This window comes from Bos mutus, chromosome 10 (assembly GCF_027580195.1).
Source record: "Bos mutus isolate GX-2022 chromosome 10, NWIPB_WYAK_1.1, whole genome shotgun sequence".
Lineage (NCBI taxonomy): Eukaryota > Metazoa > Chordata > Mammalia > Artiodactyla > Bovidae > Bos > Bos mutus.
Window position 1 is genome coordinate 82,962,661 of NC_091626.1, and position 25,560 is coordinate 82,988,220.

The 25,560-nt window shown below is 35.9% G+C and overlaps 1 protein-coding gene across 5 annotated transcripts in view; it reads right to left on the minus strand.

Moving 5' to 3' along the window:
* Positions 1-288: 288 nt before the first annotated feature.
* CTDSPL2 (CTD small phosphatase like 2) overlaps positions 289-25,560 on the minus strand; it is a 76,233-nt gene continuing 50,961 nt past the window's right edge. For 4 of the 5 annotated variants that reach the window (XM_070378341.1, XM_070378339.1, XM_070378338.1 and 1 more), the window contains exons 6-13: positions 24,214-24,292; positions 23,817-23,928; positions 21,625-21,711; positions 10,995-11,057; positions 10,813-10,892; positions 7,496-7,622; positions 5,739-5,834; positions 289-5,143 (exon numbers count right to left, since the gene is read on the minus strand). In XM_070378341.1, the coding sequence (XP_070234442.1) occupies positions 5,078-5,143; positions 5,739-5,834; positions 7,496-7,622; positions 10,813-10,892; positions 10,995-11,057; positions 21,625-21,711; positions 23,817-23,928; positions 24,214-24,292 (710 nt within the window). In that variant the 3' untranslated portion in view covers positions 289-5,077. The remainder of the gene's footprint in view (positions 5,144-5,738; positions 5,835-7,495; positions 7,623-10,812; positions 10,893-10,994; positions 11,058-21,624; positions 21,712-23,816; positions 23,929-24,213; positions 24,293-25,560) is intronic. The other variant, XR_011465730.1, reaches the window with a different exon arrangement.

Here is a 25,560-nt window from a genome sequence, read left to right on the forward strand (position 1 = left end):
ACTGCTCCAGCTCTTTCCAGACTGTTTACTGCTCATGTGACCCCACCCCCACAAACTTTTTATTTTGTACTGGGGTACAGCTGACTAGCAGTGTTGTTGAGTTTCAGGTGAACAGCAAAGGGACCAAGCCACATATATACATGTATCCAACCCACTCTGTTCCTTAGAGGCCACCCACCCGAAGGGAAAGCAATGTGAAAAAGCTGTGTAAACAAAGCACTATACAAATGTAAGTTGTTAGAGATTATAGTTTCTAGTGGCTGATAAAATATCACCAAAGAAAAGTGCTTCCATAAAAGTTTTATTTATCCCCACAACAACCCTGTGAGGTAGGGTGATCAGGGCATTTGAAGATGAGAAAACTAAATCTACATTACTTGTTCACGGCTATACTGCATAGTAAATATGTAGAAATTAAATCGAGTGTTTTAAATGTCCATGATTTATATCAATTCATGTGGAAAAAGGCAGAGAGAATACTAACTCCCCCCGACCTTAATGCCAAAAGGACACCGCCTTGAAAATCCCATTTCAAAAGATGAAAGTATATTTCATTGCTCATTTCTACAAAGATTTATAAAATAAAAAAATAGTGAAATATTTTACAGTTAATATATATAATGGTCTCATTCAGGGATATGTCCTTCAGCTGTGTATATGATCAACTACTTCAAGTGCTAGAAACGCAAACTCTTAAAAAGTATGAAAGACAATGATAATGAGCAGTAGCCTCAATCTTCTTTATTCCTCCAAGTATCCTGAATAAGTTCCGTGAAATCTGGTAAACTCCACCACAAAGAAATATCTGGTAAACTTTATTTTGTTGCCTACTCTCAAACCACTGTCACAGTGAGCAGTGATTGCCCAAATCTATTAGAATCATTTGGAGAGCTTTTAAAAAGCACGGACTTCTCAGGCCCCACTCTAGACTCAGACAATTCTGCAGAGGTGAAGGCCTCAGGAATCTGTATTTCGAAAGCTCCACGGAGTGACACAAAGGAGCAATCAGGTTCGGGAGCCACTGATGTATTTTAAAACACTGATATCAAAACCATAAAGTGAGTATAACCCTCTTGCTCTCAACTCTCCTTTTTAAAAATTCCTCAAAATGCATTACAACCCTCGAATTCTGCCTCTGGTCAAGTAATTTTAATTCAAGACACAGAGAAACATTTTATAAAAATGTATCCTAGTGAGTTGAGACGTGGATTCCAATTATAATTTACGTAGCATTTAGATATAACGTACCGAGTTCTGTGGTTCTTATTCTGAAATTTCAAATTCTATTTTATACAGGTTCCTAGTAGGCTTTTAACTCAGGGGAAGACATGAAAAATAATGACATAATCAAGCACATAAGCACTGAAAAAAATATTATACTCAAAAACAGCTTCATGAGAGGAATAAGAAAGTGGATGAATGACAACCTAAGGCCTTTTGGCCCATACACTTTTGTTCCCAGTCCACTCTTCCCCTATAAGGGGAAATAAAATAAACATTCTTTCCTAGTTGCTTGGCATAGTTATTCGGTGGGTGACTATTAACACTAAGTTAATTTAGATACACAAGAGATTAAAAGAGACAACAAATAAATACCTAGGAAGACAGAGAGAATCCGGGTCAGAAAGCCCTAACTAGCTAACGATGCAGTACGTAACACCACCGTGTCAGTGCAGGTAAAGGAGGCGCCAGTGTCCTGTACATCTCAGCTTTGTGTGACTGACAGAAGACGTGCAAAAGATCTGGTCCTTATGAAGAAGTCTGTGCTTGCTGTAAAGATTTGTAGGAATAATGAAATGCGTTCTTCATTGATGAGATGAAGTCTCTGTTTTTCAGGGAAGTTGACTGAACAAAACAATGAAAAACAAACTTCTTTAGATGGTTAAATGAAAGAAATATCTAATTGAAAAAGTCATTGGCCAAAGATAACCTTTTTTAAAAAAAATGATTCTATGTTTAACCATCCCCCCCAAAACCCCCAAAACAAACAAACCAGGAAAACCAGAGAAATATAAAAAAACAATATACACATCCATTTTCACTAACAGTTACAAGAAAATAGCCATTTATAGAAGTTACAATGCTTTCAACAAATCCCCCTCCAAATTCTGGGAAATAAGATAAAGCCATTGGGTAAATAAATATACATACTAGCTAATATAAAACAATTTATGCTTTTAAATTGTTGTCAACTTTAAGACCCAAGGAAAAATACGGTGCTATAAATCTGATCAGGGCTACATATATTACATGGCGTTAAAAAACACAACTGATTAAAACATCCTAACAATAATACAAATATTTAAAAGAATGTCTTTAAAAGTCAGACATTTACCACTGGAAATATCACAATTATAGTATGTACTTCAGAGTTGTAATGTGTATATAGGTCACTTTTTCTGTGTCATTATCAGGTACCCATCTCTCCTGCATTTACTATGGTCAGTTTCTAAGAGTTCACGTTTCCTGTGTGAACTGAAGGGGCTGGGCACATCAATTCATAAACACCTCCATTTAACTAAACGGAAATGTTTAAGATAACATCTACCAACAGATAAAGGAAAGAAGGACTAATAAAACATGTTAAAGAGGAAGGAAGCTGGATAACAGTCTCTAACTTATTCTAAATTTTGTATTAATAACAAATTTAAAATTACTCAAATCAAATAATGAAAAAAATATATTAAATTGCTATCAAGAAATTTTCTCAGGCCATAGGAAATTTTCCCTTAGCTTATTTCTTTACAGAATCTTGTTAGGCTTGATTCATTTGTCAGTTGACTTAAAGGAACTCTCCAGCAGGGGATCAAAAGCAGCTTTACCAATAAAAGGTGGTTGAAGTAGTTTTTAAAGTGCCTGTCAGCACAATGCTTTATACAGGTGCTTCCATTTCCCCTCGAGTTCTGGGAAAGCCCACAGAGTATATGTACTTAATTGGTAAAGCTTTCAGCAATTATAATGTAAGCTGAAAGTTTAGATCTTATATAGGTTTTGCGGTTTGAACATAAAAAGGGAGCAAGGAGAAATGTAACCAGGTTCACAATTTTGAGCAAGAGCATATGTAAAGGTAACGTATGTACATTTTATTTCAAGAAAGACAGGAGACAAACAGCATAAGGATGCCCAGATGCCCTAAAGATAAATACATTTCAAAGATTCTCATTAAAATGAATCTGTATTGTTTTTTCCTGCAAGCAAAATACCTTTCTTTAAATTAAAAACAAACAAAAAAACCCCCAATATTCTGAATTGCAATTTTTTTTTTTTTTTTTGCAGAAAATCTGCCATGATTATTTTTTTTAATGAATAAGGATTTTCCACAAAACAGGCTTGCTCTACATGCTAGATTTTTAAACAGTTCAGTGACACAATATGCTAACTACATACACAACAGATAATATAGTAAGAAAACACTCAACCTGATGAAAAGTTAAAATCTTCATTAATACACTGAAAATTGACATAACTCATGCCTTTAAAATCAAAAATACAAAAATTAAATGTTTTCCTAAAAAGATTTCCTTATTTTAAGGATTCATTTGAAAATGAAGCTGCATGTAATTTGTACAATAAGTTGTACAAGTAAACAGGTAATATACATAAAAAATTAAGTGACATACTCCTCAATTATCAGTTGTCCACCTTTAATTTCCAATACTGTACTTTCTTAACAAGCATACAAAATATCAAACTTCTCTTTAGAAAAAGTGCCGTTCTTTGACATCCTTTACACAAAAACAGTCTGAGCCTGTGGCATGTTAATGCAGTTGAGAGGCAAAGCATACTAACTTTTACAAATTCTACCTCCATAAAAAGCCTCCCGAAAAAGAGATTACACGCCACTATAAAAATATCAACCTCTTGTGGTAGCTGCATCAGAGAACCAAGGCTTGAAGACTATTTCCATATAGCATAGAAAACCACTATGAGAGCGTACTGACTGCACTGGTGGCCCGGGAGTCTACTGCACACAGGGTTATGCACAGCTGCTGTGAGGTACCAAGACTGTTACACGGAGCTTAAACTGATTGTGACCGAGAGCATAACAGAGGTACTACCAGCCCATGCAAAGTAACTAAAAATACTGAATCACTGTGCTGAACACTTCATTCCTGGAGAAAACCAAAGGCATCAGTAACCAAATCAAGCCCGACAGGTGGCCCAATCCATCCTCCTCAAAGACTGGTGAGCACAGTGAGGTCTGAGGTATACCTTTATCCATCACGTCTGTGTGCCACTGCGAGATAGTACCACTCGGAACACATGCCATCACAATGGTCTACATCTTTTGAATATTAAGTCATTCATATATTCTTATCTACCCAGTCTCTTGATTTTTGAAAAGATTTCACCTACAGTAGAATATTACAGAAACAAAATATAAATGCATGTTCTCTCTAAATGAAACTTACATGGACTAAAAGTAGAGGGTATTTTTAAACAAATATACAATATGCAGGCAGACAAAGCAGGAAAACGGCCATTCAAATGTATAATAAAAAACTAAAAATTTACTATTTCCAGAAAACTATGAAGCGCCTCAACTAAAAGGAATGCATAATGAAATTCTAATCTATTAATAATACAGGTCAAAAATGTAAAAAGGTTATAAACCTTAACAGGAAAAATAAAACAACTTTTACTGGCCATTCCTGTTGAAATGAGAATTTTAAAGTAACAGAAAAGTGGCTACAAACCCACTTAGAGCACCAAACAGAGAGAAAATAAAAGTCCATTTTCATCTCTGTTATTATCATAAAATCCTGTGTGACTACAGGTCAAACTGCTGGTGGCAGAAACAGAATTCTTTATAAACTGCAGATGTCCTGTACATAAAAAAATTTCACTGGAGTTGCACTAGTTCTAAAGACGCTTCTGTTTTCGCCTACCTACTGTGTGTATTCAATCTGAGAGAAAGTCTCTTTCTGTAACCCTTGATTATTATTGGGCACCAAGATAAGAAAAGCAAGACGGGGTACAAAAATGCAAAATTTCAACAGTAATGGCAATGTTTTTGTCTTAGTCCAAAAGGGTCCTGCATCCTCTCCCCCTTCAGTGATCTGACAAGTCTTTGTACTTAATCGGGGGGCAGCAAGTCATGCAAGCGAAACCGGTCTCTGATGTGCGGTCGAACGTCTTCATTCTGTTGGAGACAGACATTTTAAAAGCCACGAAACTTAAAAGACACGATGCTCACAGCATTATGAACATTCTGACTTTGCAGGGAAACTATGGCTATTTATTTCATAATTTACATCATTATTATTATTTTTGCCAAATACAAAGACACTACATAGAAGTAAACTTAAATTTAGACGCAAAAGAAAAGCTCGTCATTAACGCATCAATTTTGAAAGAACAGTGATGCAGGAAAAGATCAAACCAAAAGACAGACAAAGCATTTAGCCACTGAAGTCTACTTTACACAGTAGTTTTAAATTTAATCCATGGATATAGCAGAAAAAATTCCCAGAATAAAATTTCGGTACCATAAGCATCAGCTCTAGACCTGAACTCAAAACGGATTGAACACAGCCAGCTAGTGACTTGCTGCAGGAAGGTCGGTGAGATTAAACGATGCGTACCATTTTAAATACTGATAAACATAATTTATAAGGCATAATCTTTTTCAACTTCTGCCCTAATCTCTCACCATGTTTACTTAAAACATCAGTATTTCAATAGAGTTAAAGCAACAAAAAAACCTAACAAAAAGATAAATGAAAAGATATACTTACCAGTTCTACTAGCTTCTCCAGAAATGGGATCAATTTTAGCAGTTCATTGTCATTTTTATCCATAAACCAGCTTTCTATAGGGATTCCATTAGATAGCTAAAATGATAAATAAGGAATTAACTCTTCTTTTCATTTACAGTTTGCCTAAGTTGGAAAAGCTATAAAAAGAAATAACAGATTTTAGTAAATATTAATCCATTAAGTTCCTTTAAAAAAGGAATGCCATCAGAGTTTATGCCTGTCACAGTCTTTGGCATCTTAATAGTGCCAGACACAGATGTGAAGGAATAAACTGAAACCTAACTGGTTTTTCAGAGTAATTCTTAGTGTATATAAAATTTAACAAGAAATATTCATTAAAATAAGTTTTGCGTTAACATAACTAAAAACATTACTCATTAGAGAAATATTAGTCGATGCTAGGCATTTTGAATAAAGAAATACTGCCATTTTATTTATTTATTTTTGGAATACTGCCATTTTAAACAGAGAGAGGCATATGCGAGACTGTGTCCTGATCACTGTTTTACTCCCACACAAGATAACCTGAAACGCAGCAGGGACACAACAAACCGACTCAATGGTATTCCGTTGAAATCTAAAAACAAAACTACAAACCGTATTTGTTTTATAGTAAATATTCTCTAGGATATCATATCTTTTAATATTTACACAGAACACTGTGTTTAAGATGGAGGGTAACTGAAATTATTTTATTTACAAACCAATTCTTAAAAACATTTAAAATGCAAGGAAATGAAAAGTAGTGACCTAAACTGAACGTATTTCAATACCATATGCCATCTTCCCCCCTTGTATTTATTCTCTTTTATGTTTTATTATGGACACTTTGAAACACAGAAGTTGAGGTCAAGTCTTGTTTCATCTATACCCAACCCCCTTTCCACATCCCAATTCTGCACTGATTTATTCTGACGAAAATCTCAGTCGTATCTCATGAACATAATACTCAATGTAAAATCCATCTGGCAAAGATGGCCCGTCTCTCTCTCTACGTATGTATCTATCTGTTTATGCCGCGCTGCATGGCCTATGAGAGCCTAGCTCCCTGACCAGGGGTGGAACCCAGGCCCTCAGCAGTGAAAGTGCCAAATCCTCAACACTGGATGCCACAGACTCAACTAGAGTTGAATTTATATGTCTAAGAAACACTGACAAAGGGTACAAATATACTGACAAAATAGTCTAAGATTTCAAAAGGTCAAATTACACAGACCAGAAGAACACGGTGTAATTCTCAAATTATTTACAATTAAAATTACTGATTTAACAACGGCTAAGAATGCTATTGGGGCTTCCCCAGTGGCCCAGTGGTGAAGAGTCTGCCTGCAATGCAGGAGACATGGGTTCAAACCCTGGGCTGCGAACATCCCCTGGAGGAGGAAATGGCAACCCGCTCCATTATTCCTGCCTAGAAAATCCCATGGACAGAGGAGCCTGGTGGGCTACAGTCCATAGGGTTGCAAAAGAGACACGATTTAGCAACTAAACAACAACAAGAAGGATGCTATCAAATGGTATGTATCTTACAGCCCCTTCTTAGGGTTTTACTATTTCAAATCTACATGTATGTTGTACTTCATTTAAAAGAAAAATTTCCACAAGGAATATACTAATTTGGCACTTCTAATTCTAAGATGACACTAAACAGGGAAATCCCGCCAGTGAAAACCCTGCTGCCCCATCACACTGTCTGGCAGCGTTGGTCTGAGTTTGTTTAGCAGCCTTCTTCCTACCTGATATGCAAAGGCTTGCGGTGAGTTGTCAATTATTATAGTTTTTGAAAGATCTCTTCCAAGGATATTTAAGTCCTTTATATAGTTTCCTTGTACACAAACACAATGTTCACGGAAAAGCCGGTGCCTAAACATAAAAGTAAAAACAAGTTAACTAAAAGATAAAGTATCTGTAAAAAGCACAACACATACTGAAACATATACAATGCACACACCACAGGCTTTACAATTAAGCCTTGTCATTTTCTCTCACAAAGGAAATTCAATTACAAGTGTGGGCCTAGGCTTCGGGCTACGGTCTTATAAAAACTCTTAGCAATTATTGAAACCTTACAACCAAGTATTACCATGTCTTAAAGAACTTTGGTTTATCCCAAAATTTTATATTAAATGATAAAGAGGGATGAAAAACTCTGTAAATTGTTTTTGTAATTTATTTACCCAGGAGAGCTCAGTTCAGATGCAGCATCTGGTTGTCATCGAGGTCCTGCTTTTTAACCAATTTTCCAGATGGTTGACTGAGGCACAAGGAGGTCAAGTGACTTGCCCAAGGTCACACAGTAAGTCAGCGGTTAGCCCCGCAATGGGACCCAGGGTCCTCCCGGCTCCCAGTCCTTTGCTCTAACCAGAAGACCACACCGCCTCCCTAGCCCTGCACATGCCAGAATAGAAAACATGAGAAGGGATGCTTCTGTGTTGGCATTAAAAAAAAAGTTTTCAGTTTCTCTTATAGATTTTGAGGAAAGGTGCAGAGGCCAAAACATTCCATCATTTCAACTTTTCCCAAACACCCGTGCTTTAACTGTGTGCGTGATTTGGAAAAACAAGGATTGAATGAAAGGATGAATTCAGATTTAAGTGTAACAAAATTGATCTTTCACCAGTGAAAACTGAAAAAGTTATATCATTTTAAAACGAAAGCTATTAAGTTTTGTAATATTTATATAATCTCTAGCACTCAAAATATATTAGTTTCTGAATATTACTAATAACTGGTACAGATTATCCTGAAACACACTACTTGCATACATTAATAATTTGGTAGTTTGGCTTCCTTGTGTCTTAATCCCACTATACAATTTTTAAGGAGCTAGGACTTACGCATTCATAATATTTTTAATTCTCAGATTTTAAGAAAGCAGCATTTTCTACCAACAAAATCTGTCATAGGTCTAAGAACAACCAGTAACTGGTATTTTAATCGGTGCCAATGGTAATGGAAAAGAGGAAGAATCTTAAAACCAGACAAAACATAATACTATAAACAGTTTTTTCTAATGATTATCTACGTCTGAAAGGTTTAAAGACAGTCCTACTTTGAAAATATAAGGCTAGACAAAAGAATTTAAGTCCTGGTTGGACCTAAATAAGATCCTACATTTTATCTGTATAAACATCCAGATAAGAGGAAATTGGAGGCAGGTACAGTGGGTACCTCCAAGTCACACTGATAACTTCTCCAATAGCAGCAATTCACCAGACACAGGGGACAGCTAGCTGAGTATATATATGGAGACTAACGATTATTTTAATTATAAACTCCTCCCAGTTAGCAGGAATCTGAGGGTTGCTGCTGCTAAGTTGCCTCAGTCGTGTCCGACTCTGGGCGACCTCACAGACGGCAGCCCACCAGGCTCCCCCGTCCCTGGGATTCCCCAGGCAAGAACATTGGAGTGGGTTGCCATTTCCTTCTCCAATGCATGAAAGTGAAAAGTGAAAGTGAAGTCGCCCAGTCGTGTCCAACTCTTAGCGACCCCACGGACTGCAGCCCACCAGGCTCCTCCGTCCATGGGATTTTCCAGGCAAGGGTACTGGAGTGGGGTGCCATTGCCTTCTCCCATCTGAGGGTTAGTAGCTAGTATTTGCAATTTTAAAAAGAAATTACTTTTGCTAGTCATCGAATTAGCGTTCAGACTCCTGGGACTTTCTGAATCGACTTTGTCACCAACACAGGTGGCGCCCTACAGCACTCCTAGTGCATTCAATACACAGTTCAAGAAGCTTTTCCTGTTTTAAGTTTTTCAAAATACAACTCGATGAAACAAATTTAAACTCCCAAAGGCGTAGGTTCTATAAAACTAGTTTAAAAGAAGGCTTTTAACTTGTAACATCACAACTGCATGACTGATTTGTCCCCTAGTAAAATGAAAGCTCCACAAGAGAAGGGCTATGCTGCTCACTGTTCCTGGAGCACTGGAGGTGCTAAATGGAAATCTTCAGGAGTGAGGTCATCAGAGCAAAATCACTTGTATGCTTTTATTATCAGGTAAAATGAGCATAAATTATAATATACTTTTATGAAAATAAAATACCATTTTCTTTTGTGTGTCTGAAGCTTGTTTATATGGAAGATAAAATGGAAACTGACTAAACGACAAATTTTGATACTTTAAATTTTTTTTTAAAAAAAGAGGGAAAAGTCTCCTAAATGTGGGCATTAGGAAACGCCTTTCACTATAGTTGAAACCACTCAATAATAAAGGTACTACTGACAGTAGAAATTAAGTTTAGGATTTTCCACACTAAGACAATATGTGAGGAAATATTCAAGAAAATGAACACCCAGCTACCAAAGCTTTCAGGAGGCTTTTCCTGCATCTCTCATTCAGCTCTTGATCAAAACTCAAAGATTAACTCCTATACTTCAGAGGATGCAGCAAGACTGAGGAGTCTTGATATCTCACTTCAGTTGACAGAAGTAATGAAACTAATTTTCAAATTGTGTTAAATTACTGAAAACACGCCCACCTAACCAGTAATACACTGCATCTGCTGGCTTAGGACACACACACACAAGGAACTGAGTCCAGATCAGAATCACCTGAATGACTAAACCAACTGCAATTTCCAATTAGACTCAAGTAACATTTTCTTTCCATGGAAGATAAATTTGCTCTTGAAAAAAAACCAAGAGTTTAATTTGATCTTTTTTGTTAAAATTAACTTTCATTTCTATGTCATTAAAAAGATGACATAACATGCATTATCTCAGAGGCATTAAGTGAAAACATCATGCACAGTGAAAAATTCCACATACCCTCAGTTTCCCCCCAATCCCAAAGTGAGGATACATATGTACAAGTGAATAAACACATTTGATCTTTGTATCCATTAAAGAACGTCTGTCTGGAGTTTAATTAGGAACTCTTAAAGAGTTTGGGGGCTTAAAAGAAAAAAAATCACTTATTTTCACCATTTAACACAACAAATCTCTATAAATGCAGCCAACTAAAAATGGCCATCAAAATTAAATAGAATCATAGTAATTTCATAGTTCAGTGTGACAGACATTTCCACTATTTCTTAATTAAATTTACCTGACCAGTTGCTTTTTAGGGTCTAGTATGTTCAGTAACTTGTCTGCATACACCTTCTTAGAAGCAGTAAAAAGAATGATCTACAAATTCAGGGGAAAAGAAGTAATCATTATACATGATCTAAATGGGTACTGTATTGAATAAAATAAAAATACTTAAATAATTAACTTAAGTATGTTTACCTCATACATCTGAGACATTCGTTCCAGGAACTCCCTGAAGAATGGTCTTAATCTCACGTAAACCTGAAAAAAACACAAAGATGGGCTTCAGAAAATAAAAATATGAAACAGAAAAAACTTATTTATAAGGTATGCTCTAACTTTGAATACAATTTAAAAGTTCATATGAATAAAAAAATTTACTAAGTACCACTTGACCAAATATATTTCGCATACCAAAACAATCTTTTGGTAGGATAATAGTAATTGCTGGTGATCATTTCACTTTTTCATACTCAAATAGCAGCATATAATAGACCTTCATGGAATGTAATTTTAATGAACAGTTAAACTAAGAATGGCAGTTTGCCCTCTGAGACTCTGATCCACCAGTCAGCTCCATCTTCCAGCCAGGGAGCATCCATCCAATTATGAGGCAGGCTGTGTGTCCACCTCTAGCTGACCTGTCTCAATGACCTTCCTCAATGATCACTCAGAATTTCTTCTCACTTGCTTAAGAATACCTTTATTTTCAATTTCTATTAAGGTAAATAATGTTTAAGAAGGAGATGTCTGGATTGGTGGGTTTAACTAACAAGAATGTTTCAGAAATCAAGCTTGTTCTACACTTACTGATTCAGATGTGGTATCTAGATTAGCACTACTGGGCTACTTGAGATTGAAAATATAATAATCAAACACACCAGTTATCAAAACCAACTGACAATATCAGGACAGACTACAGTAACCAAAGAACTGACTCTAAATATATTATTGTCTTACTTCTGTCTGTCTTTCTGCCTATATTTAACGCAGCTCTTGTAATATACTCAAGAAGCACAGAAATATGTCATGAACAAGCACTAAAAACTGATTTACAAAAGACTTTAACTCCTTTAAATTATATTTATTTTGTGACAAAAAGTTTTTACAAAGAAAAGTTTGTACTTCACTCAAAGGTGATTGTTAAAGTAAAAAAAGCACGAAAGACAAACACACCCTCGCGCCAGATTCCCTGGGCGCAGTGGCTGTGGTGGCAACACGGTCAAAACTTAGGCTTCACTGCATTTAACTGTGTCATCAGTACACATCTCAACAAAAATGACCTTATGATAAAAATCTAGTTCTGGGAATGTTTCAGAGCAGAACAGGGAAATCAGGCAAAGGACTTTAGAGGGAAGGGACTATGTACTAACAGTCTTTGTAATTTCTAAAGCCCAAACAGTGTAAGAGAAAGCCAAATATATAGTAAATATGTGATAAAAAATCTGTCAAATAAATTTAATAATAAACAGACTTAGGCAAATAAAACTGCCTTAAGCAATATAAACAGTATACTAACGCACATATATGGAATTTAGAAAGATGGTAACAATAACCCGGTGTACGAGACAGCAAAAGAGACACTGATGTATAGAACAGTCTTATGGACTCTGTGGGGGAGGGAGAGGGTGGGAAGATTCGGGAGAATGGCAGTGAAACATGTAAAGTATCGTGTGGGAAGCGAGTTGCCAGTCCAGGTTCGATGCATGATGCTGGATGCTTGGGGCTGGTGCACTGGGACGGCCCGGAGGGATGGTGTGGGGAGGGAGGAGGGAGGAGGGTTCGGGATGGGGAACACATGTATACCTGTGGCAGATTCATTTTGATATTTGGCAAAACTAATACAATTATGTAAAGATTAAAAATAAAATAAAATTGGAAGAAAAAAAAAAAATATATAAACAAAACTGAGAAGGAAAGGCAAGACCACACTCTACAGGACAACTGCACAACTGCAGACTCGAAGGCCGACCATCGAGTCTCCTTAAGAACCGATCTGCGGAAGACAAACCCCAAACAACTGTTAATGTTAATAATATCACCCTATTCCCACCTACAGGCTAGAATAATAAGTCAAAGTGTGTGTCAGTCACTCAGTCGTGTCTGACCCTTGTGACCCATGGACTGTAGCCCACCAGCCTCCTCTGTCCGTGGGATTCTCCAGGCAAGAATACTGGAGTGGGTTGCCATTCCCTTCTCCAGGGGATCTTCCTGACCCAGAGACTGAACTCATGTCTACTGCACTGCAGGCAGATTCTTATATTCTTTAGATTCTTCTGCAGTCTGAGTTACCAGGGGAGCCCAGCATAATCAAGATTTACTCATTTCTAATCCTGTTACAAGGCAGCTGATCTCAGTAGCTTTGACTAATCAAAAATGAAGTCAGTCACACACTCCCACCACTAGCAAATAAAAAAATCATTAGTATCCAATCCCTATCCTTTAGGATGAGATACAAAAATTTTAACTAGATTTGCACTTCTAATAAATTTTAACATTTGCATCCTAAAATATTTGGTATAGTTGGGTAGTTTTCAACACACTTTATTTGATAATCCAAGTAACTGACAGATTCAGATATATTACTACCTTAACTGACAAAATCAATTTTTATTCATTATGGAACACTTCAAAATATATTTGTAATGGTTAAGGGAAAAACTATCAATTCAGTCGATACTTTTTTTCAGTCAACCTTATCTCATGGAAGATGATAAACCATGAACCATCAGAGACCTCTGTTTGCTGCTAAGAAGCAGTTAAATGCATTTAACAACCAAAAATACTTCATTTCTGCATGTGTATAAATGCTTCCATTTGCTTTCAATATCCCTATCACTTGCTCATACTGTAAATTAAAATAAGCAGGGCCTCTACAATTTGGGGTTTGTCTCCTCTGAAACCTAAAATACTTCCACTGTAGAGGAACACTTCCATTTAAACAGCATTATCTAAGCACAGTCAGTGGCCACGGTTCAAAGGGGACGTGTCCCACTGCTTGCACTTGGGGATTAGGCAAAACTGTGGCTTCACTATGATTCTACGACGCTGACTATGCTGAGAAATGTAACACACATCTTAGAATCTGACATTACTTTCAAAATGTGCCTGTTTACTGGGGATGAAGGCAGCGCTGAGATGGGGGAACAGAGCACTAGAGTGTTTTCTTAGCACGAGAATAGAAACTGTTCACTGTAGATGTTCCTACTCTCAGAGCAGACTCACTATTTGAAACACAGGAAGGTGTTTCCGGATTAAAAGACATAAGCAGAAACAGACAGTTAGGGAAAAGGTGCTGAAAGGAACACAGCAGCAGCGAGCAGGAATGGGATGGGACCACGCGAGGCTCTGTCACTTGTGAAAAGGCAAACATCTCAGGGAGAAAAATAGAAACAGAGTCACAAGGCCAGCAGGACCTAAGTCATTCGGATGGATATGCTGAAGCAGAAATATACAGAAGTCAAGAAGCACTAAGCACTGCCCAGCAGGAGAGCAGAAGAGCTGTACGGGATGCACAATCAACAGACTACACCCTCTACTGTGTTAGGTCAGAGACACAACCATACAGATACACGGACACGCCTGTGAAGGCTTCAGAATCGACTCCACAGATGCCCTTTTCTTCTCCTAACCGAGATTCCCGCCCCGAGTTGCTTCCTTCCTGTTTTCTACATTCTTCCACCACTCAGTATTTCAGAAATCCTCCCCCTTTACACGTGCAACTCCTCAAAGTCATTTAGTCACCCAAACGTAAGACTAGGCCGTAAGTTTCATTTCAGGCTGGTGTATATATGCTCCTTTAACTATACAGCAATTATTCTAGGTACAGAACAAATAGTTTTAATCACTAAACCAAATGTATTTTGAAAAAGTCAAAGTCTTAATGCATAATGCTATAATAATGAACAATTGTTATATAAGAACAGCATACACAAAGACATGTCTTAAATAAGACTGCCTACTACCCAAAGATGTTCATGCTATGAAATGTTTATTATACAGAACTTTTGTACATTTCTTACTCATGACTCAATTTATTTTGGAACTGGAAGTTTGTACCTCTTAATTCCCCTCACTTATTTCATTATATGTTCACGCTGTAAACTTTTACAACAAAATCTACTAGAATAATATCTGTAAAAATAATGATAACTAATCTTGTGTGATATATTGTGAACTGATTTTACCAAAACTTAGATGATATCTGACAGTCAGCCTATACTTTCTTTAGTACTAAGACAAGAGAATGTTCTGTAACTGTGCATACAAGATGCTGCTGCTGCTGTTGCTGCTATGTCGCTTCAGTCGTGTCTGACTGTGCGACCCCATAGACGGCAGCCCACCAGGCTCCCCCGTCCCTGGGATTCTCCAGGCAAGAACACTGGAGAGGGTTGCCATTTCCTTCTCCAATGCAGGAAAGTGAAAAGTGAAAGTGAAGTTGCTCAGTCATGACCCCATGGACTGCAGCCCACCAGGCTCCTCCGTCCATGGGATTTTCCAGGCAAGAGTACTGGAGTGGGGTGCCACTGCCTTCTCTGAAGATGATGCTAATAGGTTATAAATGGTTAACAGAAATAGATTTAATAAAAAGTCATTAAAATAGCTATCCAGTCACAAATTGACTATATTTTGTGAAAGTCTATCTAAACTCAAATTTATGTCTAAGTGTGCAATGTCAGTTATATATACTGATTTCTGTAACTAAACTATTATCTTATTATCTAGGTGACTTTATGAGCATGACCAAAAAAAGCAAGGGGACACCCAACAATCTCAATTTGCAGGCAAAACTGGAAAAAAAATTCTTACATGTAGATCTTTTTAGGAAAAATACTTCTAGTTTTAAGCACAGATAATATGACCCTAATATATTTTGAAAAAAAGTATCTTTTAATATTTTTTCCATGAAATCCTTTGAACTTATTGCTACACTGTTGCAGGAAGGAAAAGAAAAGATCAAATTCGGTGGTATTCACCCACTTAAGAGTATGGCACCTTTAAATAAAAAGATGATTGGTGGATGCTACTTATTTAAACAACAGAAAACCAAGAACACTGAAGAAGGTAGAGTTCAGCACACATACACCAATATATACCACAGGGATAGAAGAGGCTCTGCCAATTTTTTAAAACCTTCTGTACACCTCAGTTTCTTCATCTATAAAATCGGTATAATAACAGTACCTACATAAGGTTACTGTAGTAAATAAGTTAATACATATAAAGCACCTAGAACACTACCAGCACATCAAGACCCTCAATAGGAATTATTACTATCCATGTGATTATCTAAGTTACCAGCCATAAGGAGAACACCTGGAAAGAGCAGGATTTTATGGGGCAGGACCGGGCAACCACACTCAGAGAGAGCTCTATCTCCGCTTGTAGAAGAAGTGAAGTGAGTCAACGGGCTACTCATCATTTAACTTGGTTAACATTGTCTGTGCATCAATACCAGATCAGAGAGACAAAACCCAAATCTTTCCCATAGAAAGAGGGTTGCTCAGATACACCCTGTGCAGGAGGCCTCAACTTCATAATCCATAGGTGATTTAAAAGTCATCTTTTGCTTCACACAGTTTCAATAAAAGGCAGACTGCTGCTGGGGATAGTATCTGCAGGTGGATCAATCTGAGAATGAATAGGTAAATACTGAAACATCATAACCAACACAAATGAAACTCTCAAACTAAAACCTTCTGTAAAATCTTACACTGTATTAAATAGAAATAAATTTGAAAAGATATTTTCTTATGGAGTCCAAACGGGATAAAATGTTTCATGTATTCATACAGAAGGTATATTAAAAATTAGCAATGAAGCATACTTTTCAAGTCATGGCCATTTACACACACACACACACACACACACACACACACACACACACACAAGTCATGGCCATTTACATACACACACACACACAAAATTTTTCAATTTGAGTATGTATGTACACATATGTGTGTATGTATATATATATAGATAGATATATATAAGGTTTAATGTGTTTCTTAAAATCAAGTTTACTGACTTTAAAAAAAAAAAAAAAAAAAAAAAAAAAGCCCACAAAGCCTTCAAAACCAAATTCTAAATTCTTAAGTCTCCAATTTAATATGTTTAATAATCAACTGTCACCTCTCCTAAAGCTGCAAAATATTTTCAGCTACTGAACAAGAATTTTCTGTGTATTTTTAAATGAACTACTTCTAATTTTAAGATACATTTATAAAGAATACAAAAGCCATGATGAAAAAATTAGTACCAATGACTGACTATACTTACTAATAAGGATGGAAAAATTATTTTAAATGCTGACTTACAACTCATTATCAAAAATATTATTCCCTATCAGATATAAAATATTACTTTCATCCTCAATACTGTGTCCATGGCCCCAGATGTTTTAAGGAACAAGTATACATACTACTTTTAGATAATAAAATTATGCTTTATGAATGTCAAAACAAAATGCCTCCTGTTTAGTATCAATTTAAGTCAGAGCATGAGGGGAGGAAAAGTTTGATTAAGTATCTACTAACAGAACTCTTCATTTAAATAATTGCTTTTTTTCTTCATCAAGCAAAAATGCTGAATTTTCTAGGAAAGATTGCAGAAAAGAGATAGATGCCACCGACCTTCTACTTCTATTTTTCTGTAGTATAAAATATTTGAAATCCTTACAAAAATTATCCTAGGCTGTAAGCCTCCCAGAAAACAAACTACAATAAAGAGGAAGAGGCTGAGCTTTGCTAAACATGGGGTTTCCCACCCACCTTTCCCCCCAACGCTTCCCATAAAAGCAACCTCTACTATTAAAACAAAGCATACTTTAGCAAGTAGCTCCCTATAGGATCCTATCTCTCCTTGAGTGCTTACCACAATCTGATTTCTGGACAGCTGACCCAAAGTTTGTTGATTTTACTGATCTTCAGAAAGCCACTGACTGGCTAAAGTCTTATTGGTGAACAGAGTCAAAAATCAGATGCCCCTGCCATACTTTACAGAATGAGGAGTTGGACAACACAGTTACGTTTGGTGGCACTGTGGTGAAACATATGAGGCATCTTCTTTTTGTCTTCAATTAGCCACGTTTGGGCTGGGTAGCTCTATTACATCTTCAAAAAACTGAGCTCCAGTTCTTGATGGAGACAGAGGAAGGTCATTGAGGAGGTGGTTCAGCTCAAGAGCTAAGTGAAAAATCTGTCTTTTGATTCAGTCCTGCTTGTGGATAGAAGTCATCTTCTGGATGGAAGAGGGAGTGAGATGACCTAGAGTCTTGAATTGGTGGATCTGCAGGAACAGAAACTAAATACAGTGGAGACCTCTTAACTGAGTAACACCACGAGACGGATTTCCTGACAATGTGTCAATATAAGCTAAATATAAAAATGAAAACATGTGCATTGGAACTGATCATGCACTTGGTTTTCCAGATAGCAAATGCATTTGTACCATTCTACGAATAAATATGTTTTCCAGTATCTAACTGTAAAACAATTCATGGAAAAACTATCAATTAAGGGAAAAGAAAAAATACATTCAAACAAAAAAATCTATCAACTTTGCCTTAGTGAATGCCACACCCTCATTTTAAACACTCAGTTACTCTTTCAAATGACTTTTTCACAAACTATAATCTGTCTAATCTATATAGTGTCAGTGGTAACATATATCAAAATTTTCATTTGAGTTGGATCTTTTAGGTTTATCCCCTAGAGAAATGGAAATTCAAATACACTCCAGGTACTAAATTGAGGCTTGAATAATCTATCTCTTCATTATTCTAAGTCTTGCATTAACTAAGCTGATCCCTACTTATCAATCAAAAGAAGCAAGGCAATCTTTAAACATTGAGTAGTGACCACCTTAAAATTTCCCTCAAACTTTCATCTGCAAAAACCTTAGAAAGCCTGTCATCAGGGTATAGCGGATCTAATTCTAAATCTCTCTATATATGAACAAGAATTTTGATGAACATCTGATTACTTACTTCCATTTAGAATTTGAATATATAAATTTACTGCATATACTCTCATAATTATTAGACCAAGGGTCAGCAAACTATGGCCTTTGAGCCAAATCCAGATCATCACTTATTTTTGTTAAGTAAAGTTTTACTGGAATGCAGTCAGGCTTATTCATTATGCGCTATCTATGACTACCTTCATGCTACAATGGCAGAAAAAGTAGTTGTAACACAGACTGCAAAACCTAAAATAACAACAACTGGCCCTTTATAGGAAAAAGTTTGCCAACTCCTGATACAGACAATTATTAAAACATACAGAAGACAAATTACATTTTAAATTGTTCTGAAAGAGAACAGCAAACAGAATTAAAATTAGATACAGTTCTACCTCAACAAACTTACCATAAAAAGAAAGCAAAAGTAACAGAAGTCCCAAGAGGACACTTTATCTGGCTTTGATTCAGATGAAGAATTCTGATCCTATCTTAACATTACCATTTTATTTTAAAGCATATATATGTAAATGCTATGGAACTGACATATCCAAGAGTATACAGATAAATGCCATTAAACTGTTCCCTTAAAAATGGTTAATTTTATGTTGTGAATTTAAATCTCAACCAATTATTTTTTAAGCGTATATACAGTCTTTTACAGATGTCTCCCTTTAAGCGGGCCACATTACACTGCAGTTGTTAAACATGTAAGTTCCATCTTACCTAATACTGTGGTTTCTCCAAAATCTCTTAGATCATCCCAGACCCTTGTGTATATGTCTTCTTTGCCAGTAGATGGAGACAACACCACTGAAAGTTTAAAAGACATCATTCCCTGTTTAAAGGGAGCTTGCTGGTCTGAAAACTGGGGGAACCCTAACCCAAGATTTCCACAAAGTTATTTTTAAAAAGTAGACAGAATGGCTATGCCAACACCAGAAACCTAATATAACTATGGACATCCTCAACAACTTACTGAAAGGGAACTAAATTCTGTACATGATGTAGTAACTAAATCATATTAAAATGCAGTCATCTCTGTAACTTAGATTCAAACTTCCTGCTCATTTTTCCTGACTTAGGCTAGACCATTTAGTTTTCCTGTTTCAGAAAGCAGAACTCAGATATATAAGAAGGAGTTCTTTGAATTCCACAGAGGTAGATGCAGTACATATGAAGATTATTTTTAAAGTATTATATGCACTGCTAAAAGCCTTTTATTCAAAATAAGACAACTATCCGGATCCACATGAAATAATAAGGATTTTACATAGAAGAGAACTAAAGAAGAAATGGTGAAAGCAGTAAGAAAAAAATTCAACTTTATGGTCACACTGAAAAGAAATCCTCGTGAAAGAAAAATGAAACTTCTCCACTCTCCAAGTTTTTTATTTCACTACTAAAAATTATGCAAACAGACAAACCAACTGTAAGGAATAAATTTCAAATCTGGAAAGCTTAAGAAATCACATCAAAATAATTTGTATTTTTCAGTAATAGCTTTCTTTTCCAAACTCAAAGATTGAAAGCCATTGTTTTTAAGGGCAATTTTGAACATAAAAACAAGGTTATCAAGCTAAAAACAGAGAACATAATGCTATACTATTTATATTTGCCACAAGATTCCTGTCTTTGAAGTACACTAAACAAGAACAACCTATTTGGCAGAAAATGTCTTAAGAAAAAGATTTACCTTAAATAACATCCAGTTATTAAAAATCTTAAAATTCCTTATTTTTATGTATACTTTGTTCATCCTCTGATCATATATCAGAACTAAAATCAGTTTACATAAAAGGGAAATAAATACAATCCAGGTATTACCATACCTACAATTCCTCTCTAGGTTAAACTAGAACTGACAATAACCGCTTAAATAAATCCTCTTATGACTAACTGTAAAGTAGATCCTGAACCACAAACTAACTCTAAAATCTTATGATTCCTAAGATCTAATAACTATCACGTGCCAAGAACTCTACAACAATATCCCGCCTATTAAGAGCACATAAGCAACCGTAAGCACCTCCTCACTGCTCCTTGTAAACGTGCTGTGACTTCACTCAGTTAGCCCTTGGGTGGGCTTCTATCTGACAGACAACAAGGTTCTGGACCCTCTGCCAACCTTTCAAAAACTGGGATACAAGGCAATGCTGGTAACAACGCCCAGGACAGAAAGGTGCTTTGTAGTTTTCAAAATGTATTCACACATATTAATTCAAATTTTATGATAGGAAAATCTCTAACAAAGTAAGAACTATGGTCAACAGGTAATTCGCAGTGACATTTGTAACTGATATTTGTACTCTGCACTGTTTCCTGTCCATCGACACAAATGAGGGAGATACACTCTAATTTTTTAAAGTAAAAGCAGAGTAACTAGGAGTAACTGGAAGAGTGTCCTGGAATTCCAAATTAAAATAAACTAGATTTACTACACTGCAACCTACAGACCACATTACTACAAAAGGCAATAAAAATGACCAACAAGGAAGCTTTCTTCATATGAACTGCATTTTGGAAAAACAACAATAATGCCAGATGTTAACCTTGCACAGTTCCTGGAGCCCTAAGGTGTCAGTGTTCCTGCCTCCACCTGCTGGCAAACAGGTTATGAAACTAGTAGAAATCAATGGGATAGAAAAAGTTCACGTTTTTCTGGTAACAATGTTTAAATGTAGTCCTTTAGCACCATGCTACCTTGTGCTACTAAATCATTAAAATAGAGATGAAATCCATTGGGAATAAACACCTTAAACTTTTAAAAAAAAAAAAAAAAAAAAAAAATATATATATATATTTACAAAGGATTTCTTGATTCAGAATATCTAACAGGCCAAAATTCAAGTTAAAAAGTTTTAATTACCTGATAAATGACATCTTGGAAAAGGACTGGAAAAGTAAGTGCTGCATCTTCTAGCTCATTTAAACTACAGTGTACTAGTGTTTCATCCTTAAAATAAAAAGCACATATTGAATGAACTAAGATACTGAGATATTTCAAATGATAATTGTATGTATTCATGATCACCAAAAACATTTATTAAAGCATCCTTTAATACATGACTTTCATGTTTGTAACACCTTCCTGTGCGTGCATGGCACAGTAGTCAGGGGCTGGGTTTTCTAAGCCACTGGCTCTCTGGTGGTGGCCACTAGGACAGCATGTGGCATCGGCGTTATCTGGGGACCGCCAACGAGAAATGGAAGATCCCCAGCTCTGCTGATAGCTCAGATTCAGCAAGGAGCAGAGAGCGGGGCTCAGCAGTCTGTGCTCCAGTAAATCTTTCAGGGGTTAGGGTGATAGGGCGGGTCTGAGAATCACTGTTCTCAGTCCTGCAATTGCCCACTTTCTGTTAAACCACATATGTACTTTCTTCTTCTTCTTATTTTTACAACTCAGCAATAGAAGTTTAGCATCTAATTATTTAAAAATATATATCTATAGCTCCTTATCTGTAAACTAAATTAGCGGTTAATCAAGACTTCTCAACTTTGATTACCAAACCCTCTTTTCTCATTGTGAGGAAAGGAAAGTGAGGATCATTCATCTAAGGTATGTGTAAATATCTGTATTTCTCAAATCCTGAAGGAAAAACAAGAGGGCTTCCACTTGCAGAAACTGACAACACTTTATGCTTAAAATGAATTAAAATGAAATACAAATGTTCACACCTTATGAATTCCATGTTTTATTAGCTGCAGTGTTTCTTTGAACCTAAAGTTAAACTCGGTGGAGGCAAAGAGCAAAAAATACTCTAGACATGCCTCATTTTCTTTTAATAGCATATTAGAATACACAAATTAAGATAGTCTCTTAGTATCTTTTAAAAAGGTATTCTCTTTCCTATAATTGAATCATAACTAATTCTACTTCTTCATCTATAGCCTATCTAAATTTTGATCATTCTTCTTTATACACTTCTGTAAAATTACTCATTTATGCTCACCAATTCTTATCTTTCCTTCTCTTTTTACCCTTCATATTGGTTTAAAAATATTACGGCCAAGCTTGCTATCATGATATCAACTACTAACATAAAAATCTAGCAAAATCTTTTTCAGTTTGTCCACTAACTTGCATATCAAATCTTAATTACTCACACTCAGTTTCAATACTTTTCTTTCTTTTTTCCTACTTAATCCTCTAATACACATTAAATACTTAGGACTTCTGGATACCTAGCTTCTCTCTTTGGCTAGGCAAAGGCTGAGGTGCTGAACTCTCAGAACTGTCCATGTTAGTCAAGATTTAAAAGAATAACCTTTTCATAAGATAAGAAACAAATTAATGAGAACTAAACTACATCTCCAATTATAGGTTACTAGTAACAAAGACTAAATAGTAAAATGTTTTCCAACACTACTTAATGAATTGCTAATATCAAGAAATTGCTGGCAGATGTAAATAATGGTGACTATATATTAAATTTGGTTAGGAAAAGGTAAGAGATATTCAGTTTTCAAAGCTCTCTTGGTACCCTAAAATATAAATTTAAAATCACACCAAGAAAGCATACTAAAGGTCTTATTAGTCAACATTAAGAAGTCATGCTTTTGAGAGTCTATTAATAAAGTTATTGGTATGAGATAATATGCAAAAAAAAAAAACAAAACAAAACAGGAAAAGGAGTATGGTCTTGCATAAGGTTAACTCATCAAGACCCAGGTCCTCAGAGGGACATGACTGTGGTCTCCCTAAACTGAAATCTAGGCATGAAATTATAATTAACTGGAAGATTGAAAAACAAAACAAAAGGTATAGGAGTGTTGGAAAAATAATTGAATTTAAATAGCAAAGTAGCAACAGTGTGGGGAGAGAAAAAAAGAAGCCTAATTTATTTTCAAAAGGTACTGGATACCAGTGCAATGGGAGGAGGCCCTGGCATTAGATGGCGCTTAAAGGAAAACCATTTCAGAGCACCTAAGACAAGCTACTACAGTCAATGTGTGTGTGAGGTGGCTCGCTCTCTTGGATTCTCTTAGATATTTTGGCTAATATCTTTAATAAGAATTTAACTCCTTTATTTTCCCTAACTCTAGAAACAACACACTTACCAAGTCTAAAACTAGGGAGAACTCCGGCGTGCTTCTTGTCTTCAGTGGGAGAGCGGGCTTCCTGTTTAGCTGCTCTTCTGTCAGTGGTGGGACATGCTTGATGAAGTAATAGCTATGAATCGGATTTCAAGAAAATGTCAACAGTTCTATTTTTGTAAATATAAAACATCTTATTAAACTCAGCCCATCTTTAAGTTTTAATTAAATAATACATATTTAACCTAGTAAACCAAAATTATAAAACATGTAAGTAAAACTGAAAATTAGTATTTCAGTAACTCAGTAGAAGTATTAATATCTACAGGTAAGATGCTCCTTGCACTATACCATTCAGCCACCCCTGTACACATGTACTTTCTTTCCGTCCCAAGAGGAAAAGGAAAAAAAAAAAACTCACGGGTCAAATACTTCCCAGTCTTCTTCATAGGTGGCCTCTGCGTGGGCAGATGAATATCCACTATCTGGTGTTACTGGTGCTATTTAATAAAGGGAAAAACAAAACGATGCTTTTACTCAATGATTCCATGAAGTATACATATTTACTGCTTTTATTAAGATTGTCCTGAAGCCCTGTGCATTTTAGGTTAAAGATAAGACAGAAATAATTTGTAATTATTATTACAAACATACATTATTATTATTATGTAATATACAATAATATATATTATAGAAATATAATATACAAATAATATCTAATAAGTTATTATAATTATTATTATTATGTAATCATTATTACAAATTATAACAAATTATTATTAATAATTTAAAAGTAACTTGATTAACACAGAGATCTAACTCTGGATCCAAAGGAAAAAAATACCATTACAGACAAAGTGGCAAGCTGTATCATGGCTAACAAAATTTAAATCCCTAACAACTAAGAGAAAATTTACTACTTATTATTAGGAAACTACATGCCACAAAATTTCCATTTCTAACTGAATGATGTTTGTATGTATAAGAAGAATTTCATGGTGCTCTTATAGCAGTAATACTTCACAAAGTACACTGTACATACAGGCAGTCAATATATATGCTGGGATTTCCCTGGTGGTGCAGGGGTTAAGAATCTGCTTTTCAATGCAGGAAATGCAGGTTCAATCCCTGGTCAGGGAACTAACATCTTGCAACTATTAAGCCTGTGCGCCGCAACTAAGAACTGACACAGCCAAAAATTAAACATTAATATGTGTATGTGTGTGCTGAAAAAAGACTCGAAGGTAGTTTCAACTTAAGATCCATGAACAGTCTTTAAAGAGGTCCACAAACTCCTAAAGACTTATACAGGATCTCAAGGGTTAGGAAACGATGCTCTACATAGAAATCAGCACTTTAGATGACCCATTATTTTACTTCTCACTTACAAGTAATTTAAAAATAACCAAGGAAAAATTCTATAAAATGCAATCAATTGATAGAGCTTCAGAAATTACGTTGAGAATTTTCTAATATTTATAACTTAAATTCAATGAGAGGACAAAGATGACCTACAAGCTAAACAGGTAATGTCTCAAAGATGAAAGTTCAAGGTGGGCCAGAGACTGAGTGTTTTTGTTTCCCCAAAATTCATGTACTGAAATCTAATCCTCAAAGTGATGGTGTCTGGAGATGGAGTCTTTGGGAAGTCATTAGGTCATGAGAGTGGAGCCCTCATGGACGAGATCAATGACCTTAAAAAGAGACACCCCAAAGAGCTCACACAGCTTCTGGCAGATGAGGACACAGCAAGAAGACGGCTGTCTAT